We start from the raw sequence: 20,410 nt of genomic DNA on the forward strand, positions 1-20,410 counted from the left end.
AATTGTGGTTTGAGTGGTGGCAATCTGTGGAGAATTGAAAGTGAATTTTGACCACTGGTAACAATGTCAAAAAGTGCAAGCAACTTTTCACATTATATACAGACAATGCAAGTTTTAAACTTGTTTGCAAAAGCAGCCGCAATTACAGACCTACGGAGCAGAAATAGACATTGGCTCACCTTTTCCAACTTGCTCGCTGTCTTTACGCTTACCAGAAAATTATGACATCAATTCACCATTATAGGGCCAGGAAGTACAGCAATTTAAGTATGGTGTTCATTATCAATTTCACCATTGAAGTGAATTCTGAGACTTGACTTTTAACACCTCATTACGTTTGATAAATCTATTCTGATGTTTCTTGGAAAAAAAAAACTTTAACCTCAGTTGACCACCAGAAACTAGGTAGGTGCTTAGCCAAACTCGGCTTCACCCTCAACAACTTCTCTTCCAATTCCTCCCACTTTCTACAGACACAGGGGGTGGCCATGGGTACTTGCATGGGCCCAAGCTATACCTGCCTCTTTGTAGGTTACGTGGAACAATCCCTCTTCCGTACCTACACTGACCCTAAACCCTATCTCTTCCTTTATTACGTTGATGACTGTATCGGTGCTGCGTTGTGCTCCCACGAGGAGCTTGAACAGTTCATACACTTCACCAACATCTTCCACCTCAACCTTCAGTTCACCTGGACCATCTCTAATACCTTTCTCTCCTTCCTGGACACACCTGTCTCCATCTCGGGCAACCACTTGGAAACCAACATCCATTTCAAACTAGTATCAGAGATAATGGGAACTGCAGATGCTGGAGATTCCAAGATAATAAAATGTGAGGCTGGATGAACACAGCAGGCCAAGCAGCATCTCAGGAGCACAAAAACAAACAACTGCACCTCCCAGTCGCAAACCATTTCCACTCCCCCTCCCATTCTCTTGATGACATGTCCATCATGGGCCTCCTGCACTGCCACAATGATGCCACCCGAAGGTTGCAGGAACAGCAACTCATATTCCGCCTGGGAACCCTGCAGCCATATGGTATCAATGTGGACTTCACCAGTTTCAAAATCTCCCCTTCCCCCACTGCATCCCTAAACCAGCCCAGTTCATCCCCTCCCCCCACTGCACCACACAACCAGCCCAGCTCTTCCCCCCCACCCACTGCATCCCAAAACCAGTCCAACCTGTCTCTGCCTCCCTAACCGGTTCTTCCTCTCACCCATCCCTTCCTCCCACCCCAAGCCGCACCCCCAGCTACCTACTAACCTCATCCCACCTCCTTGACCTGTCCGTCTTCCCTGGACTGACCTATCCCCTCCCTACCTCCCCACCCACACCTTCTCCACCTATCTTCTTTACTCTCCATCTTCGGTCCGCCTCCCCCTCTCTCCCTATTTATTCCAGTTCCCTCCCCCCATCCCCCTCTCTGATGAAGGGTCTAGGCCCGAAACGTCAGCTTTTGTGCTCCTGAGATGCTGCTTGGCCTGCTGTGTTCATCCAGCCTCACATTTTATTATCTTGGAATCTCCAGCATCTGCAGTTCCCATTATCTCTCACATTTTATTATCCATTTCAAACTCACTGACTCCCACAGCTACCTAGAATACACCTCCTCCCACCCGCCTTCCTGCAAAAATGCCATCTCCTATTCCCAATTCTTTCCCCTCTGCCGCATCTGCTCGCAGGATGAGGCATTCCACTCCCGTACATCTCAGATGTCCTCGTTCTTCAAGGACCGCAACTTCCCTTCCCTCTGTGATCGACAACACCCTTGACTGTGTCTCCCAATTTCCTGGCAACTCATCCCTCACACCCCCTCCCCACAATAACAACCAAAACAGAATCCTGTTTGTCCTCATGTGCCACCCCACCAACTTCTGGATTCAATGCAACATTCTCTGACACTTCCACTATGTTCAATCCGACCCCAACACCAAAGACATTTTTTCCTCCCCACCCTTACCGGCTTTCCAGAGGGACCACTCTCTCGGTGAATCCCTTATCCGCTCCACACTCTCCCCTAGCCCCACCACACCTGGCACTTTTACCTGCAACTGCAGGAAGTGCAGCACCTGCCTGTACACCCCGCCCCTATCCCAGGCCCCAAGAAGACTTTCTACATCAAGCAGATGTTCACCTGCACGTATGCTTATGTAATATGCTGCATCCGGTGTTCCCGTTGTGGCCTCCTCTACAACGGGGATACCAAGCAGAGGCTTGGGGACTGTTTTGCAGAACACCTACGCTTGGTTCGTACTAAACAACTGCACCTCCCAGTCGCGAACAATTTCAACTCCCCCTCCCAATCCTCAGATGACATGTCCATCCTGGGCCACCTGCAGTGCGACAACGATGCTACCCGAAGGTTGCAGGAACAGCATCTGATATTCTGCTTGGGAACCTTGCAGCCCAATGGTATCAATGTGAACTTCAAAATCTCCCCTCCCCTTACTGCATTCCACAGCCAGCCCAGCTCGTTCCGGCCTCCCTAACCTGTCCTTCTTCCCACCTATCCCCTCCTCCCACCTCAAGCCCCACTGCCATCTCCTACCTACTAACCTCATGCTGCTGCCATTCTGTCCGTCCTCCCTGGACTGACCTATCCCCTCTCTAATTCCCCACCTACACTCACCTTTTACTGGCTCCATCCCCACCTCTTTGACCTGTCTGTCTCCTCTCCACGTATCTTCTCCTCTATCCATCTTCTATCTGCTTCCCCCTCTCTCCCTATTTATTTCAGAACCCCCTTCCCCTCCTCTATTTCTGAAGAAGGGTTTAGGCCCGAAACGTCAGCCGTCCAGCTCCTCTGATGCTGCTTGGCCTACTGTGTTCATCCAGCTCTAACCTTGTTATCTCAGAGGTTAGGGTGTCTTGGTTTGACCTGCCGTTGTAGTTTTTCTTCATAAATATTTTGTTTGTAAACATAGAAAAATTATCATTCCTAAATTTTTTTGGTTTGGATATGACTCTGGCTAAATATGTAGCAAAATGCATGATTGGTTTACCAATTTTCTGCCAATTTTTTTTGTTCCCCATTTCTCTGAAGTTATGGCCTTTTATAATTCCACAGACAATAATATTTTGTCCTTAAACTGTGAACACCTTAGTTCATTCGTAAACTTTGCATGCTAAACTGAAAGAATTTTAATGCTCAGTGTGGTCTGTTGTGAAGTTTGGAATCAGTTCAGTATGCAAACATAAAAATCTAAGCTTAATAAAAACTGAAAGAACTGTAGATGCTCTAAATCAGGAACAAAAACAGAAGTTGCTGGAAAAGCTCAGCAGGTCTGGCAGCGTCTGTGAAGAGAAAAAAATCAGAGTCAGCGTTTCTGTTCCAGTGACCCTTCCTCAGAATGGAACCTTCTAACTTAATTGACTGAACAAGCATATATCTATTTATGACATTTCAGTTTTTTAGGCACAAATTGTGACTGTTTCTTGACTTGAGATTTTGCTAATACCTTTTGTTTAGTCTGACAAGTCCATACAAAATGTTTTGTATTCAGCAGTAAATGTTCACATCTGTAAACGTTGTATGCTATGACTGTAAAATTTAAAAAAGCGATTGATCCTTATGCTGCAAATGTATTTTTGAAATACCAAGTGGAAATCTTTTGCGCAGTTTACAGTACAGTTTAGATGTTATCAATAAACACTGAATATCACTATTTTGCTAACATCAATATCTGTTCATTTGAATATTGTAATTAAAATATTCAATTTCTCATGAATAGTTTTATATTTGGACTGTTTAACAACATTGCAAAAGTTGCATCAATCGCATAGTAAATAATGGCCCCCAGAACCTAGTTACTTCAATGTTTCATAGATTTGTGAATTATTTTTGGAGCCTCACAATGCAGCGTGTGAAATATATTTTAACAATGTCCGGAGGCTAAAGAGTGATTCTATGCACCATATTGTCTGATACAAAAATGATTAAATAAAAAGCCTCACAAATGGAAGTGATTTTCATAGCTTAGTGGGAAATGTAATGTGTCCTGATTGAGGTTAAGAATTTATGGCGATAGTTATTTATATACATGTGTGCATGCTTGCGTGGAGATGCATACGTCTACATATGTATGTGATATTTAACAATTGAGCAAACGTAATATCATGCAGGCTATTGGAACTTCAAATGAATAGGGGAAAAAATTCTCTGCAGTGATATTTTATCTATGTTTGACTACGTGAGTAGAATTTGTCTTTGAGGCTATTATTTTAGTGCAAGAAAATTATGTTCAAGTTACTTTGTTAATTTTTGACAATCTGAATCTTCACGATGTTTTTCATGTGCAGCGTGGTGATTATTGACATTTATTGACATTTTGTTGAAGTACCACCATGAAAGGTAGATAAAAGGGAATCAGCTGTAATATGTTGGGATTTCTAAAAATCAATGGATAAGGTAGTGTGCGTAAGACTGCTAAACAAAATAAGACCCCACAGTTTTGGGGATAGTATACTAGCATGGATAGAAAATTAGCTATTAGCAAACAGAGTTATGATAAAAGGGGTGTTTGCAAAATGGTTTTTTATAACTAGTAGAGTGCCAAGGGAATCAGTGCTGGGGCCACAGTTATTTATGATATATTGTTGTGATCCCCACTTGCTTGTTACTGAACAAATAGATCCTGAAGTGGAATTTGGCTTGATAGATAATATTTTGTTACTTTGCTTGGTTTTACTTGAACACAAGCCTGTAATGCTACAGATTTGGTTTTAAGAGAACAAATTTATTATGCAGAAGTATAATAAATCAAACTGTTTACATGTAATGCTGTTAAGATTTTGAAGCACATGGTAAAATATAATCCTGTTGATCTCAAAAACACTGCACACCAGAGAAAATTCCCATGTTTTTCACAATTTTTAAGGCTTAATTTAACTTCGGCTTCAATTCCCAGTTGTGAGAAGTTGATGGCCTTTTCCTAGAGCCTTGATGCAACTGAGTTCAGACATTCTCAGCTTCAAATAATTCCTCCTTGCTTGTAACCAAATATGTCTGGTCTGGAACTATTTAAACTGCTTACACTGAGGTAATTTATTTCTTAACAGTTCAAAAACATCTCCTTTGGTAAAGAACGACTGAATAACACATCCAATTTCAGCGAATACTTCTGCAAAGCTGCTAAACAGAAACCCAGAAGCATTTTTCTAAGCAATGGGTGTTTCCCCTAATTCCAAAAGAATTCCGGGATCTTTTATTTGAATGCAACGCTGTTCACTTTACTTGTCAACTATCCCCACATAGACAAATTTCTGTCGGTCTCCTCCAGCTCTCTTTTGTTGACTGATAATTTTGTTTTTAGAAATCACCACAGCTACGGAAATACTTACAAGTTAATCATTTAAACCCCTTCAGACATAGTCCAAAACTCTATTACATTTGTTCAAAATCCAAACACAAAGTAAAGGATATCTCTTACCTTGCATCACACTGTATTAATCGTGAGGGAAATAGAGCCACTATTGCCACATTTGAGGATGACATGTAAAATGGGTGGGAAGGCAAGGGATGTGGATGACACCGTATACAGACCTGCTAAGTGAGTGGGCAGAAACTTGGCAGATAGAATATTTGGTGAAAAAAAATGAGATTATACTCTTTGACATGAAGAAAAGAACAGCTGAATGTTATTTAAATAGAAAAAGACCGCAGAAAGCTACAGTACAGAGGGATTTGGAGTCCTTGTATATAAATCTCAAAAAGCTAGTGTTCAGATCAGCAGGTAGTAGGAAAGTCGAATAGAATGGTGAACCTTAATTCAATAGGAATGAGATATAAAACCGGTTAGTCTTGACACTAGCGTAGAAGCCACTGGTCAGGCCACATCTAGGATAAAGAGTAATTTTTATCCTCTTGCCCATTGGAAGCAGTTCACCAGGTCGATTTCCGTACTTTGGTGGATTATCTGCTGAGGAGAAGTTGAATAGGTTGGGCCTATCGTCATTGAATTTTTGAGGTGTGAGAGGCAAATTTATTGAAATATATTGGGATTTTAGATGGTTTGACAGGGTAGATGTGGAGAGGTTGTTTTCCCTTTGTGGAAGGACATGATCTTGGTAAGGGATCAAACTGTTAAAGACACAGATATGGAAGACTTCCTTTTTAGAAGGTAACAAACCTGTGGAATTCCTCGCTGTAAAGGACTGTAGCAGCTGGGTGCTTAAGAATATTCAAGGCTTGTATTCCTTTTTAACCAGTAAGGAATTAACAGGAAGAGATAGGAAAGTGGAATTGAGGATTATCATGTCAGTCATGATTTCACTAAAAATTGAACACACTGCAGGGTATGAATACCCTGATTCTGCTCCCATGCCATACGTCTTTTAGACCATTGCAAGGATGAAAATATCTCATTCTGGCAAAGGAGCCTATTTATTGAATGAGAGTTGAATTGGCCTTGTGCTCCAATGCAGAATGGAATGTATGAAAAATCATTTTGTAAATCATGGCTTGGCTACTGTTTGTAATATAAACAGTTCAGGTCTGTATTGCTCAAAAATTACTTTTGAAGAAATGTACAGGCAATGTTGGCAAATTTTCTCAGTCTCAAACAGCAGCATGACACCTGATAATTTGATTTTGTCTTATAAGCGAGGGATAAATTTTGGTCAGGGGACTGGGAGAACTCACTGCTCACAGTAGCATAATGAAATCTTTTTTGTGCATCTGAGAGAGTAGACGAGGCTTCTGTTTAACATTTAATTTGGACTGTTCAGCATAGTTAGTACTGCAGTAGGATGTCAGACTAGTCTCTGCTTGCCTCGTTTTGTGGTCAGAGGCACAGGAAGCCTAAATATATAAAAGACCTTTGTGCCATGGTTATGTGATTCTTGTGTCCTATTATAGGAAACTAATAATAAAAAAAAGATATAGAATAAATAGGAAAAATTGTATTTGTGAATCAAATTTGTTTTTCATACAGCCAGTGAGGTTAAGGGATAACTTCTGATGTTTGCAATATAAATAGTTCTGATTTGAATTTGACATTATCTGCCACAAAAGGTTGAAGCAAAATGAATAAATTATTTTAAAATAAATAACACTTGCTCACCAATGTTTGATTTGGGAGTCATTATGCAAGACATATTCCAGAGATGAAGCAAGATGCTTTGCATCAAGGCACTTAACCAAATGTGATTTTGAGAAGAGTTTTTAAACGGAAGATGGTGTAAATTGAGGTTACACTATGAAACCATTTCCACTCCTCCTCCCATTCTCCAGATGACATGTCCATCATGGGCCTCCTGCACTGCCACAATGATGCCACCCGAAGGTTGCAGGAACAGCAACTCATATTCCGCCTGGGAATCCTGCAGCCATATGGTATCAATGTGGACTTCACCAGTTTCAAAATCTCCCCTTTCCCTACTGCATCCCTAAACCAGCCTAGTTCGTCCCCTCCCCCGACTGCACCACACAACCAGCCCAGCCCTTCCCCCCCCACCCACTGCATCCCAAAACCAGTCCAACCTGTCTCTGCCTCCCTAACCGGTTCTTCCTCTCACCCATCCCTTTCTCCCACCCCAAGCCGCACCCCCAGCTACCTACTAACCTCATCCCACCTCCTTGACCTGTCCGTCTTCCCTGGACTGACCTATCCCCTCCCTACCTCCCTACCTATACTCTCTCCACCTATCTTCTTTACTCTCCATCTTCGGTCCGCCTCCCCCTCTCTCCCTATTTATTCCAGTTCCCTCTCCCCATCCCCCTCTCTGATGAAGGGTCTAGGCCCGAAACGTCAGCTTTTGTGCTCCTGAGATGCTGCTTGGCCTGCTGTGTTCATCCAGCCTCACATTTTATTATCTTGGAATTCTCCAACATCTGCAGTTCCCATTATCTCTCTCCTACACTGTGAAGTGGTTGGAATCATTCCTGGGACACAGGAAAGATGGTTGTGATGTGGCCAATAGTTTCAGTGCCTTGACATCACTGCACGGTTCCTCAAAGCAATGTCATCTGCTATTTCATCAGTAATGTTCTGTACATCATAAAGACTGAAATGGAACTGTTGATTAATGATCACAGTTCGCTATCATTTTCAATTAAACAGATAATGTAGCAGTCTGTGCCCACAGCCTGCAACTTTTGGGCAGCGTCAAGCTGGGTTGAAAAGTGGAAAGTAACACTTGTGCTGCCAGGTAATGACCATTTCCAGCAAGAGAGATCTTGAATGCTTATGTTGATTTATAGTGATAATTGCAAACTGACCCATTTTCAACATGCTGGTGAGTTACTATTGACCAGAAATTCAACATGACCAATCCCATGTATGGAATAGCTCCTATATTGGCGTCAGGAACTGGATATTTTGCAGGAATCATTCAGCATCTGACCCCAGCCATCCCCCCAAAAAAAACTGACTCAACATACAAGGTACAAATTAAAAGTGTGACCAGACATTCTCTGCTTCTGTAGGTACAGGTGCAATTTCAACCACATTCAAAGAATTCATCCAGATATATCAAGTGTCTTGATAGGTGACTGGTCCACTAATTTAACTAACCACATCCTCCACCCACCACTGGCCACAGTGGTCTTGGTCACTGTGTATGTCTACAGGATGCACTGCAGCCTAGACATCTTCAGTAGCCTCTCATGAATTCAGAACCAACAGCAACTCGAAAAACAAGAGTGGGATAGGGAAGCTGCATGGGAACACCTTCACCTCCAAGTTGCATACTATCCTGTCTTGGGCATGTACTGCTCTTTAGTGCTGGCTCAAAATCTTGGAAATTCTTCCATCATTGTGGAAGCACTCTGACCATGCTGACTCGGTGTTTCACAAGTAAAGCTCACTAACTTTTTTTTTGATAAAACCTACATCCCAAGAATGTTTCTCTTTTTTTTAAGAAGAGAGATATAAATAGTATGAGAAATAAGTACAAGAATAGGTTTAGACCAGGTGACACAAACTTGTTAAGCCTTTTATTGTGTGGTAATAAAGCTTAGCACCAAATTTGACCCTTAAACACATGTTGTCAGAATGCATGCTCTTCTGAAGCAGATCGGGCTACAGGTACATTGGAGAGCACTAAAACTAATTTAGCAGCTAATGGTCACTTATCAATGAAAAGAAGTTTGCAATAGTTTAATCATTCCAATGAAATTTGGATTGAGGAAATGAATTTTGGTAGTCAGCCATCTCAAATTCAGGATATCACTGCAGGGGTTCCTCAAAGCTGCGCCCTAAGCCCAACCACCTTCAGCTGTTTCATCAATGGCCTTCCCTGCATCGTATCATCAAAATCATACTTGCTGATTGTGCAGTGTTCAACACCATTCTCAGTTCCTCAGACTGAAGCAGTAAGTGTCCATATGGTGTATGACCTGAATAATATCCAGGCTTAGGCTGTCAAGTGGCAGTGTTTGCATGACCCAAGTGCTAGATAATGGCCATCTCCAACATCAGAGAGTATAGAAATTGCTCTTTGACAGTCATTTGACACTACGATCACCAAATCCTCCACTGTTGACATCCTGGGGTTTACCATTGACCAGAAATTGAACTGAAATAGCCATATAAATGTGGCAAGAATAGGTCAGATGGGATGAACAGCTTAGTTTTTTTTTATATTTTCACGTGAGCAGAATTTAGTGTTAATATAAAAAGATGTGAAAGGGAGATTGTTGGAGATTGTTGAAGAGTGTAAATGTGGGAGTATGCAAAATTCATTCAGTCTAGAGTGGCCAAGTCAATAAAATGTGAGGCTGAATGAACACAGCAGGCCCAGCAGCATCTCAGGAGCACAAAAGCTGACGTTTCGGGCCTAGACCCTTCATCAGAGTTTATTTTAGCCTGTCTTTGGCAATGCTTTAGTTACCTCAAACTTCTTTCTTCACCTTTTTAAAACATTTACTGAGCTGGGTTTTCTGATATTAATAGATCCAGTGAATACCTACTTCTTACCAACTGCATCTGTTCGTTTGTGCCGAATGAGTAATGTCTGAATGAGTCAAAATTTAGTGCAAACCCAGTGTTTAACTCCCAGTGCCAGGGTGCTACCTGATCAGGCTTTAGTATGGGTTGGTTCTAGATTTACCAAATCGTCATTGGAGATCCTGATGCCACCATTCAGCAAAGTACAAATCCTAAAATAAAAGGCCTTTGCGAGTATGCGGTAAACCTAATTTATAATACAAACAAATTCTTGCCAGTTAAGGAATTTGCATTACCTGAAATTGTGTACTGAGAAGTTTCCCTACCTTTTAAATGATCTGAACAAACTGCCAGAATGATTTCTTTCAGATATAAGCTTATCAAAGACAATATCTAGAAGTACAAAAATAAAATTCTGTGAAAGCTAGAAATAAAAGGAAAAAGTGCTGTTAATAATCAGCAGGGCAAGTATTATCTGTGGAGAGAAAGTTAAAATTTGATATTACTATTCATTAGAAAGTACGAAAGTTCAGAGAGCCAATTGAAGCAGTTCCCCTTGTCACGATCCACTCTTTGCTAAATCTTTGCTTAATTCTGATAACTTGAGCTTTGTATACTTAGATAGGTTTGAAAGTCATCAAGTATACCACAAATAATTCATAGAATGAGCGATAGCCTTTCACAGCCCTGGAGTTAGCATGTGATTAAATTGGTTTTTGTTCACCCTTCTGCTTGTACAAGTATTCATGTCTTCTGCTATGAATATTGCTAAATCTAGATAGAGTTTCTGATTTCAGCTCTAATTTTGAGGAATGATTAGAATCAAGGGCATATGTACTAGCTTAGCTGTAATGATTTCCTTGCTACTAAGAATGTCTTATTGTTTATAAATCTTTTCACCCTCTGGAACCAGTTATGTTACATATGGATCACTATCAGAACTCTCGCTGTCAAAATTGAAGGAGTTGAGGAAAAACCTGTCCCACCCATCCTTTCTGTTTAATTGCTTCTGTATCCTTCAAGTAAAATTCTTGGATTGGCTCAACTTCACATTTCATTCTTGACAATTTAGACAAACTTTTGGACCGTTCACTATGCAATTAATCTCCTTAACATTCCATGAGATCATTTTTTAAAAATCTGTCGTCTTACCAGTGTAGCTCGTTTTATAAGATCATCTGGCATCACAGTCTGTGGCATGTTTGAAATTATGCTACTGGCTGCTTGGGTGCATTTAACCTTCAGGAATAGTTTAAGAATTTTTGACTTTTACAAAGATTGTTGTCCAAAAAAAATCCAAAGACTTTGGCTACTGCTGTTCTTAGCCATAGGGGGGCGCTTGCAGCCAAAGTATGGATTTTGTTGCCCTGACATTTAGCTGAAACCCTCATGCTGCTATTGTCATGACAAATGGAATCTGCTTGGCTTTAGAATGCTGGATTTAGCAATGGTTATTGAAAAACTCTTTACAGTTGGTAAAGCATATACAATTAGTTTAGCATTGGCACACTTACATATTTAATCTACTTCATCTTGCCAGAATTTTCCACATGATATTTGTTGTTCTTCTCCATTTTAATCCTTGCCACTGAATAAAGCTTCCCGTATGTGTTATCCGTCTGTTTCCTTTATAAGCACTGTTGCAACATTAATGCATCACTTTCTAGGATTTATGGGGACTGTTATCAGTAGTTGCGTTTTTAAAAAATTGCATCTGTTTGGCACAGTCACACTTAAAATTGGCACACTTTGCATGAAAATTTTTAAATTGGCTGAAATAGAATGCTCAGGATTACTAAGGAGCAGCTGTTTGAGCATAACAAATGTATTCAGGTAGTGATAATGGGATCAAAATACATATATGTTAAATGAAAAATAAATGAAGTGAGCGAGACTGATTTTTGTATTTTAGACAAATCTCCCAGTAGTTAAAAATTGAAGCTAACAGAAGTGTTCTGTTGAGCAATCCGTGATCTATCTTCAGTCCTTGTTTAAACCTACAATTCCAAACATCAAATTGGATTTCAAGCATATAGAGGTGCCAGCTGTCATTTGTTACAAACAGTTCAGTGGATGAAATACGATTGTATATTTCTCTCTCACAGAAGATACAATATCGAGCACCTAAATTTAGTGATAACATGATGTAGAGGTGGATGAACACAGCAGGCCAAGCAGCATCAGAGGAGCAGGAAAGCTGACATTTCTGAAGAAAGGTCTCAACCCAAAACGTCAGCTTTCCTGCTCCTCTGATGCTGCTTGGCCTGCTGTGTTCATCCAGCTCTCCACTGTTTTATCTCAGAATCTCCAGCATCAGCAGTTCTTACTATCATCTGTACCTAAATTTACTATTGTGTTACCTTTTCCAAGTACATAATACGCTGTGTACATAATCAATGCTTATTCTGCTTTAGCCAAATGCTAATACCATAAACCAACTATGAAAAGTATCAAGGCAACTAAACACGAGTATCAGACTTTTTTCTCTCCACTCCACCTGGCCCTACTGCCTGTCATTAGATGTCATTGTTTTATAATTTCAGGACACTGCTGGCCAGGAGCGGTTCAGGACCTTGACTCCTAGTTACTACCGAGGGGCACAAGGTGTTATACTAGGTAAAGTTATTTTAAGTATCAAATGTCTGATTTAATACACACCATGTACAAAATACTTTTAAATTTTTTTAGCAATATAACTTCTCTACTGTAAAGGAGCTTTAGGCATGAGGCACCAAATACATTGCAGTCATATTCGCAATCACATTGAATATTGCTTTGTCCCCAAGATGAAACTATTTGCATTTAATAAATTTGGAAATGTTTTTCTTCCAGTGTATGATGTGACCAGAAGAGACACCTTCATAAAATTAGAAAATTGGTTGAATGAACTGGAGACATATTGCACAAGAAATGATATTGTGAAAATGTTAGTTGGAAACAAAATTGATAAAGTAAGTGATACAGTTTAGATTTTGTTGACTTTTAGTTTTTAGTCTGTTGTACTACAAACGTTCTGCCTCTCCAACATATTATTTATAAGATACCTGTTTCTGAAATACCCTTTTCATTGGTAGAATTGGGATTTGTTTCTTAAAGTGCCTGGCCTTTGTCCCTAAATATTTCCAGGCAATTTTGTAGCATTAGCAGCTGAGTACTTTGTATTTAAAACAGAATAGAACTTCAATTTAATTTTTGGCTGTTTGACCATGCCTAATCACATCATGCCTTTTCCAGCATGCTGCAAGGCTAAGCCAGTAGATGGAGCAATATGCAGTATAATGTTTGCAATATAAAAGAGAAAAAGGTAAAAGTATGATGTTTTTCTCTGCAGTTCGGAATTTGTTGTTGCGTGCAGGGAATATCCATAGCCCAGACTAGCCTGATAGTTGGGAGACTGACTGCAATTGGGACTTTTATGTATGTGCATGGTCTCTTCATCCTTCATTTATGCTCTGTCCCAAGGCAGTGCCTTGTCTTATTGCTTGCTGATAACCTGTATAGATATTTTAAAGTTTCCTTCCAACGATGCTATATCAAACTTTGTGTAATAGTTTCTTGTACTATTGATCATTGTGCTGGGACAGTTTAATCCTTGCAGATCAGCAATTCTTTTAATCTTTTGAATTCTCCTACTCCAGTTAAAATGTTTATGGTGTTGCTTAATAGTCTTAAAAATAAGAGCACTTTCACAATACAGGTATCCATTATCTTCATTAACGGTAATTAGCTACATCCTAATCACATTGTATCAGTGATAATGGGAACTGCAGATGCTGGAGAATCCAAGATAATGAAATGTGAGGCTGGATGAACATAGCAGGCCCAGCAGCATCTCAGCACAAAAGCTGACGTTTCGGGCCTAGATCCTTCATCAGAGAGGGGGATGGGGGTGAGGGTTCTGGAATAAATAGGGAGAGAGGGGGAGGCGGACCGAAGATGGAGAGAAAAGAAGATAGGTGGAGAGGAGAGTATAGGTGGGGAGGTAGGGAGGGGATAGGTCAGTCCAGGGAAGACTGACAGGTCAAGGAGGTGGGATGAGGTTGGTCGGTAGAAGATGGAGGTGCGGCTTGGGGTAGGAGGAAGGGATGGGTGAGAGGAAGGACAGGTTAGGGAGGCAGTGACAGGTTGGACTGGCTTTGGGATGCAGTGGGTGGAGGGGAAGAGCTGGACTGGTTGTGTGGTGCAGTGGGGGGAGGGGACGAACTGGCCTGGTTTTGGGATGCGGTGGGGGAAAGGGGAGATTTTGAAGCTGGTGAAGTCCACATTGGTACCATTGGGCTGCAGGGTTCCCAAGCGGAATATGAGTTGCTGTTCCTGCAACCTTCGGGTGGCATCATTGTGGCACTGCAGGAGGCCCATGATGGACATGTCATCTAAAGAATGGGAGGGGGAGTGGAAATGGTTCGTGACTGGGAGATGCAGTTGTTCATTGTGAACCAAGATGACTTTCCACATTAAGCAGAGGTTCACCTGCACATCTGCCAATGTGGTATACTGCATCCACTGTACCCGGTGTGGCTTCCTCAACATTGGGGAAACCAAGCGGAGGCTTGGGGACCGCTTTGCAGAACACCTCCGCTTGGTTCGCAATGAACATTTGCACCTCCCAGTCGCAAACTATTTCCACTCCCCCTCCCATTCTTTAGATGACATGTCCATCATGGGCCTCCTGCAGTGCCACAATGATGCCACCCGAAGGTTGCAGGAACAGCAACTCATATTCTCCTTGGGAACCCTGCAGCCCAATGGTATCAATGTGGACTTCACCAGCTTCAAAATCTCCCCTTTCCCCCACCGCATCCCAAAACCAGCCCAGTTCGTCCCCTCCCCCCACTGCACCACACAACCAGCCCAGCTCTTCCCCTCCACCCACTGCATCCCAAAACCAGTCCAACCTGTCTCTACCTCCCTAACCTGTTCTTCCTCTCACCCATCCCTTCCTCCCACCCCAAGCCACACCTCCACCTCCTACCTACTAACCTCATCCCACCTCCTTGACCTGTCCGTCTTCCCTGGACTGACCTATCCCCTCCCTATCTCCCTACCTATACTCTCCTCTCCACCTATCTTCTTTTCTCTCCATCTTCGGTCCGCCTCCCCCTCTCTCCCTATTTATTACAGAACCCTCAACCCATCCCCTTCTCTGATGAAGGGTCTAGGCCTGAAACGTCAGCTTTTGTGCTCCTGAGATGCTGCTGGACCTGCTGTGTTCATCCAGCCTCCCATTTCATTATCCTAATCACATTGTGTTCTTTTGAAATATTGTTTGTTTCAATTGCCTTCAAATTAATCTTAATAATTTTAAATGTCTACATATTGGCATTTGTCGTTGAAAACTAGAATGTAATTGAATTATTGCAAAGAACATTGCTTCAATTTGCACAGTCTTAGTTCAGAATATTATCCAGTGATCTTTTACTCAGACGCTCTAATCAGGTTCGAGTTCAGACTTAATGAGCAAAATCTCTCCAGTATTGAAAAAATATGTACAGTGTTTTAAAGTATGCTATTATTGATTTATATAAACCATATAAATTGTGCTCCTCCCTCCAAATTTTAAATGGCTGCTTATTGTTGTCTTTAGTTTGAAAAACCTAAAATTACTAATAGATGATTCTTTAATGTTGAACTAAGATCAAAATGCTAGAAATATGCAGCAGCAGCTGACAGGAGAAAGAGACTTATATTTTTATGAGGAACAGTTTATTTCCAAAATTTTAGTCAGTTTTCCTGCATTTCATTTTTATTTTAATTCAATAGATTTGTACTGTTGGACTTTTACAGCCTGCCAGAACAGGTACACTGATTCATGGAAGTATCTTCTGTATTGTGATAGCCCAAGCTGACCACTGCACTTGGAATTTAATTGTTTCTGCATTGTAGCTAAACACCTCTTCCATTGAGTTTGTTAATGTTGTGAATCTGTGAACAAAACAGTGATTTTTAAACTGCTAATGCAAGGAATATTAACACTTTGGAGATCAACTTTGAAGCTATTGAGCATTGTATAAATAAATGCTCCTGCTTAAGATCTTCCACAAAATTTCTTGTGATCACTTTCATATGCGTGTTCATCAGAAGTTATTAGGAAGTGTGATTTGTCTTATTCAGTGTAATATTACTCCAAAATATTTCATTTTATGTGGCAATCATTAACTTCTGTGTCTTATGTTGGAACTCAAGATAATTTCGCACTTTGTTCTCTTGTTTTCTTTCAAGTGTCTACTAAACCATGCAAATTCATACCAAATTAGGCATCTATTAAGATTACATTCTTGTACACCTGTTTTAATATGTGAAATGCCTTTTGAATTGTTAATCCATTTTACTCTTCAAAATAGCAAAAGACATGGATCAAGTGCTTGTATGCTAGCAATCAGAGGCTGATTTCAAGGATGTCTCTTTATAAACTATCCCTGTAGCATTTCCTGACTGTGTTCTAAGTATTTTCCTAATCAACCTGTTCAGAGACGTTATGATATACAATATAAAACCTGAAAGAACTGTGGATGCTGTAAATCAGGAACAAAAACAAAGTTGATGGAGAAGCTCAGTGTGGCCAGCAGCATCTGTGAAGGAAAAAAGAGTTAACGTTTCAGGTCTGGCGACCCTTCCTCAGAATGCTGTTCTGAGTTCTGAGGAAAGGTCACTGGACCTGAAACGTTAACTCTGTTTTTTCCTTCACAGATGCTGCTGGCCACACTGAGCTTCTCCATCAACTTTGTTTTTGTTCCATGTTATTGATATACCTCCTGAAGCAGGTGGTGCTTGAGCTGAGGCTTCCTGGCACAGAAGTAGGGACACTATCACTGTGCTGCAAGAACCGTTGAATATACTCATTGCTTCTGGGGTAATAAGGAGTGCCTGAGGGTAAGAAATCTGTACCCACTGCATCAGGTAGTCCTTTCCTATTGTGGGTATCCTTTTAAGGCATCACTTTGGCCTATGTTTATGGATTTTCTACAACTATTGATGATCAATTTGAGAGTCAGTATTTCTGATCATTGTATTTCTCAGAGTAAGAATCTTCGATAGTTCGTCTGTAGTTCAGGTCTACATAGCTGTTTCCTTGCCCCACCAGGACTGTAACTGCTATGATGACATGCACCCCACTTTCCTTTCAGACTCTCTTCTGGGCTTAGCATCCTTTTTACGGATTTCTTTTAATGTTAAACATTTAAATAGTTTAATAACTCTACAAAGTATCTTTTTTAATCACAATAGAATTTAAAGTTACAGTGATGTTTATCTAACGCATGTACAAAGCTGTTTATTTATTAATGCAAAGATATTCTGTTGAAGGAAAACCGTGAAGTAGACCGGAATGAAGGCCTCAAGTTTGCAAGGAAACATTCTATGTTATTTATAGGTAGGTTCACAGAAGTAACTGCTGAATTTGTTTTTGAAATGGGTGAAAGTGAGGAAAAAGTGGTTTGAGTAGTGTAGTAGGGATTTCAACAATTTTTACAGCATGTACTTGTGGTTTAACTTCTGTTTCTGCTAGAAAAAAGGTCAATGCTGAAAATCAACTAAAATTGCAGTAATGTGCTGCGGGCTAGTTGGTATCTGAGGAAGATACAATTTACTTATCCTTTGGGTGTTGCTGGAACTGCTTGATAGTTTTGCCCATTTTCTATTTTTGTTTTCATGTATGCTGTATTTATTTTGTTTAAAATGCATAACAACCATTGACTGTGGTTAGTTTTATTCATTTGCAGTTAATCAATTATTGCATGTTATTGTGCATCTATACACTTGTGCTTCACATTTAAAAATAAGTAACTTGCTGAACACTAAAGATCTTTATCAAACATTTATTTTCCAGAATCAAGCGCAAAAACGCGTGATGGTGTGCAGTGTGCGTTTGAAGAACTTGTTGAAAAAATTATTCAGACTCCTGGCTTATGGGAAAGTGAAAGTCAGAACAGTAGACTTAGGTTATCTGATTTGCCTGATGCCGACAGTGGAGGCTCTTGTGGTGGATATTGCTCCATGCTGTAAACTGTAAGACTTGTGATGAAATTATTTCTTGCCAATTTTAAACAATTGGTTAGCTATTTGTATAAATTCTAGAGTTGACATTGCAGTTTGCACACTTTGCTCACATCATGTGAAATAATCCCCAATAATTTGCCTTAGGCCAGATTAGTGTTAGGCATGCAATCTAGAGTTAGTATTCATAAAACATTTTGCTTGTAATGTCAAAATCTCCTCGTAATTTGAAGCAGTTACATGTCAGAACTCTCTGCAACTATTTTCATCAGTGAGGGTCAGGGGTTCATCTGTACGCGTTCATATGGTCTAGTTTCATCGAGAAACAATCTGCCCATTGTAGATGCGATATATTTTCATCCTTTGTTCATGTTTTTTTCACACTTCTCTGTGAACTACTTAGGCCTTTCTCCAGCCCCCAACCTCAGAAATGTTTCATATGGTTTGCGAATTTTGGAGTGTATGTGGTATGTGTTGGGAACACTTTGGTGTTAAAATGCTTCAATATAACTGAATTTTCATTGCTGTTAGTCTAGCTGAATAAACATCTTATAAATGCAGGAGAACAGTAAGCTTGTATCAGATGTTAAAATAACATTCTTTCATTCATAAACTGGTAATTAAGACTGTTCTAATAAAATCTTGCTGAGTTTTTAAAAAGCTATCACTTTAATAGTTGTGCTAAACAAATGTATTCCAATACACACACAAATTGTAACTCCTAAAATGATAGGACTGCACAACTTTTATAGCATCCATACCATAAAACAATGAAAATTAGAACTGTTTTCAAATTAGACGCCATTCTATGCTAACCAAATGGTGGAAGCATTTGGAAAAATAATTTGGAAACATTTATGACTTTTTCAGTTAGCTAAATGCTAAACTGCACTTACTGTTTTTTTTAATCTTCAATGTATGGGTATACATCTGAGACCGTTATTATAAAAGTACATTATTGATGACACTTTGTAAGTATTGTACAGAAAAACTACAATATTTTCTTTAATCATTGAGTGTTTTTAAGAAATGCAAATTGAAGGTTGGTTAGTAATTGTAAGATATCTGTTGTTAAGTGTGTGGTTCACTTCCAGTAGTTGTTTGTTGCACTGTACACTTACTGAAAATAGAAAATCCAAATTTGGAAGTGTATTATCATAAATGAGATTTAAGTAAATAATCCCTGTACTATTAAATTTTATTCTGAACTAATATGTAGATGCATTTTTGCTACAGATCTTTGAATAACCCAAATATTTGTTCAGAAAATACTAAAAGCTTTGAGTTGGGTAGATTGAAAACTGTAAGTTTAGGTGATTGTTATTGGGCAGCACCATGGAATCAACTACGTACCGACCCATTCACTTAATCTTCTTGAAATCAACACTGTTGAGATTTTATTTCTGTAAATGAATACTACTGCAAAGTTTTCATCAAGTTAGATTTCAGAGCATGCAACTGTATTGATGGTAACATTAAAATTGTGTGCTTTTTTAAAGTTGCATTTAGTAAATACAAAATGTTAGATGCTTCAATGTTATTTCATTTGAACTTTGTACTTTAATTGATCAAAGATTCGTACACGATACATTTTTCAATATAGTCACTGTGGCCTGTTTTGTAGAATGTAATAAAGTGTGAACAGGTTGATTAGAAAATATCTATACCTAATCCTATGTTTCATTGAGTTTTTGTTTTGAAGGAACTGCCAAATGGCTCCAAACCATTAGCAGTTTTGTAATTCAATTTTCTTATTAGATGGCATATTTTCTGGCAATCCTTTTGTCGTGATGTATCCTGTTTCTAGAAATAACATAAACATAATTTACATGATATAGAATCAACTGTAGCAGCTGAGTTTTATTCTACTGAATATTTTGTTATCCTAACATGCATTTCTTTATTTATTCTGGAAGAGTCTGTAATTTTATTTTTTAAAAAAATTGGTGCCAATCTTCTACTCGATCAAGCTCATCAAATAGCTCAGACAATTTTATGTGATTAACTGTGTTAACCTGGAATATCCCAAGTTCAATCTTTGGTGTTGAGTGAACTGCCCAGGGTGTCATTATGTGTAACAGCACTTTCTTGAACTAAATGCGGCTGCTTCTACTGGGTATCTGCATGTACATCCAATGCACAGTGAGATTTTACTGTCACTTCTGTGTTGAGTTGAGCTTCCAATATAATCAATGACTGCCTCTGAGGTACTGAAACTAACTAATATGGTACCTGCCTCAGCAAGGAGTGATAAAGGATTCGGGAGCGAGCTGCCGCAAAATGCAAGAAATCCTACAATATCCTGCAACAACGTAGGATACTGATTTATCAGTTCAGTTCAGTTAACAGTTAAAAAGTTAAATTATTTGTCCCATTGTAACTGTTTCAACACTATAAAGAACTGTCTTTTACTGTTAATAAACCTATTTGTATTCTATTGCTAAAAGAGTCAGAGGATTTCTGACACAATTCGCTATTTCACAATTATGATAGCGTAAAGTGTTAGAACATACATAGTGTATG

General features: G+C 39.7%; 1 protein-coding gene across 2 annotated transcripts in view; it reads left to right on the top strand.

The window, feature by feature from the left end:
- The window catches only part of rab18a (RAB18A, member RAS oncogene family), a 41,425-nt gene extending 21,698 nt beyond the window's left edge, over window positions 1–19,727 (top strand). Inside the window, exons 4-7 of one of the 2 annotated variants that reach the window (XM_048561059.2) lie at window positions 12,439–12,511; window positions 12,728–12,846; window positions 17,198–17,264; window positions 17,721–19,727. In XM_048561059.2, coding sequence (XP_048417016.1) covers window positions 12,439–12,511; window positions 12,728–12,846; window positions 17,198–17,264; window positions 17,721–17,896 — 435 coding nt within the window. In that variant the 3' untranslated portion in view covers window positions 17,897–19,727. The remainder of the gene's footprint in view (window positions 1–12,438; window positions 12,512–12,727; window positions 12,847–17,197; window positions 17,265–17,720) is intronic. The other variant, XM_048561069.2, reaches the window with a different exon arrangement.
- The last annotated feature ends 683 nt before the right edge of the window (window positions 19,728–20,410 follow it).

This window comes from Stegostoma tigrinum, chromosome 2 (assembly GCF_030684315.1).
Source record: "Stegostoma tigrinum isolate sSteTig4 chromosome 2, sSteTig4.hap1, whole genome shotgun sequence".
Taxonomy (NCBI): Eukaryota; Metazoa; Chordata; class Chondrichthyes; order Orectolobiformes; family Stegostomatidae; genus Stegostoma; species Stegostoma tigrinum.